This window comes from Phanerochaete carnosa (assembly GCF_000300595.1).
Source record: "Phanerochaete carnosa HHB-10118-sp unplaced genomic scaffold PHACAscaffold_1014, whole genome shotgun sequence".
Lineage (NCBI taxonomy): Eukaryota > Fungi > Basidiomycota > Agaricomycetes > Polyporales > Phanerochaetaceae > Phanerochaete > Phanerochaete carnosa.
The window spans coordinates 1-2169 of record NW_006768641.1 but is presented as its reverse complement, the minus strand read 5'-3'; the positions used below and the strand labels follow the sequence as shown (position 1 = coordinate 2169).

The following is a 2169-nucleotide window of genomic DNA, read 5'->3' as shown; positions in this document are numbered from 1 at the left end:
CTTTAGCCTGAATGGCACCACGGGCGTCTCGAGCTCCAGCGTCTTGGGACTCCGCGCTGTCCCGGTAGTGTGCGTGGCGCTCTGAGTCCTTGCAGGTTGCGATCAGCGCGCTCGGTGGGAACGATGCGTTGCGAAGCTGATTATACTACAGATCACCGGCCGGTGTCAGCACTGTCCACTAGGGACAAGCCAGGGATGGCGGTAAAGTGGGTAGAGATAAGAGCCTGAGGACAGGCGGACTTGTGGCACGCGTCGGCCCGCGACGGATGCAAACGCGGGGGTACAGATGGTTTTGAGCGAAGCAAATTTATCATCGCGCGCTCAAAAACGAAACGGGGTACTTGTAGTACTTCACACTAAACGTGTGCTACTTCAAACAATTTTAATGCATTCTCTGTTGCATTAATCGCCTGCATGTGCCCGGAAGGTTCATCCTAAGATTCCTAACGTCCATATAGATACTCCGGGCCCAGTAAGATAGACCCAGTTCAATTTCGACGAGTGTCGTCACAGTGTGACGGTCACGTGCATGTCGCGGAAACGCGCGGCCGCGATGATAAGCCCAACAATTGGGATCCTCCCTGCTCAACAGAGAGAGAGCAGATGTAAATAGACAAACCATAGACATGCCCAAACTTTCATACAAACAAACTCCATGCTATGAGGCGAGTTCCGCAATCTCCCTCCTCCGAGTCCTCGTGCGCACCCGCTGACTGAGGTACTCCCTATCATCGGGCGCCGGCAAAATGTTGGCTGAAACGGCAGGCCGGTCAGCGGGCCGCTCGGGAGAAAATGCGATACATGCAACGCACAGAGGATTATCTTGCCCCTGTGTGAGGTCGGGATGGCCTTCACCAGGAACTCTTCAAGATCTTCCCAGGCGCCCTCGCCCGCTCGAAGGTTCGTCTCGATGTCAACATCGACTATGAAGCCCTTCTCGAGCGCCCATTGGAGAGCCTCGACGGACTTCGGTGTGTAACGCGTGTACACAGTGGACAGCACAATGGTGGGGCCTGATGTGTTTGGGGCCTGAGTACCACTGGAGCGCAGCCTGGCAGCACTTCAGCATGATATCTTATATGGTCAAGGCAACAGACACGTACGATGCTATTGCCGCCTCGACCTCTGTAACGCGTAGTCACGTGGGGTATTCCCAGCATTATTCATGGCCGACGTGTAAATGATCGCCCTCAGCGCTGTGCTGCGCTCTGTCCAACTGAGCTACACCATCTTTCCGGGAATTGGCACTGGGATTGTGCGCACTCAGCATATAAGCTGTTGCTCAGGAAGGCAGATGTTGCATGAGAGGTGTGCATGGAAGGGTGATATTATCACGAGGAAAGGTTAGTCTGGGAAATTCTCGTTACAAGGAATGCAATAAACTGCACAACCTCTGTTATCAGTATAGTGCAGTGAAAAACATGCATTCGTCTCAGATACATCGTCCCAAGATTTCAATGGTCATATTTCTTACGAGGCCACTCCCTAGCCCCAGAGCTGGCCTCCGAATTGCTACAAGCGGTAGGACGGAAAACCACAAAAAACGCGGCCCTCGCGCACGGGAGATAGCAAGGCAGGAGTCGAACCCACGACCTCAGCTTGCGCTACGCTCTGACCATCTGAGCTACGGACTACACCGCGTGCGCCAAAGCCGCGTACAAGTGGAGTGCGCAACATCGTAAGTATTCATTGTGTGCTGTGTAGGGCTCCAACTGTTTTGTTTGTTTACTGTGTATAAACGTTTATTACTGTTTACTGTTTCCGTGTGTGTAAATGAAGTCATATAAACTTGGTGTAAACGTTTATACACAGTAAACATACAGTTTCCTCTTGTTGTTTGTAAAAGGTCTTAGTGTTGTACATTCATAGTCTTGCTAACAGACTTGACCTTTATTGGGCTGAAGAGTGCATCGCACCGCCTGTGCATCGTCCTCGGGCGGCCTCTTTGAACCCCCAAGCCCGGTGCACTGTATCAAGCGCCTATGCCCTGAGACTTACTGGGAGTAATGGTAGTCATGATCCTAACTTGTATTGAGCACAGTCTGAAGGCGAGCATTATAAATATAACATAATGTGTATTTATTGACTGCTCCTCTACATATAGTCTACTGTGGGCACTGGCAGCCTGCCTGCAAGAGTGCGGTATGCGGGAATGTTGTGAGCTCATAC

At 51.6% G+C, this 2169-nt stretch overlaps 1 protein-coding gene and 1 non-coding gene across 2 annotated transcripts; both read right to left on the bottom strand.

Moving 5' to 3' along the window:
- Positions 1 to 658: 658 nt before the first annotated feature.
- Positions 659 to 2017, bottom strand: PHACADRAFT_203296 (uncharacterized protein; the record flags this gene model as incomplete). Its single annotated transcript, XM_007403321.1, has 4 exons — positions 659 to 753; positions 813 to 1051; positions 1104 to 1125; positions 1999 to 2017. The coding sequence occupies 4 exons, from the start codon at positions 2015 to 2017 to the stop codon at positions 659 to 661; spliced, it is 375 nt and encodes a 124-aa protein (XP_007403383.1).
- Positions 1566 to 1634, bottom strand: PHACADRAFT_t163. The gene has a single exon. It is a non-coding gene; the product is annotated as a tRNA-OTHER (tRNA).
- Positions 2018 to 2169: the final 152 nt, after the last annotated feature.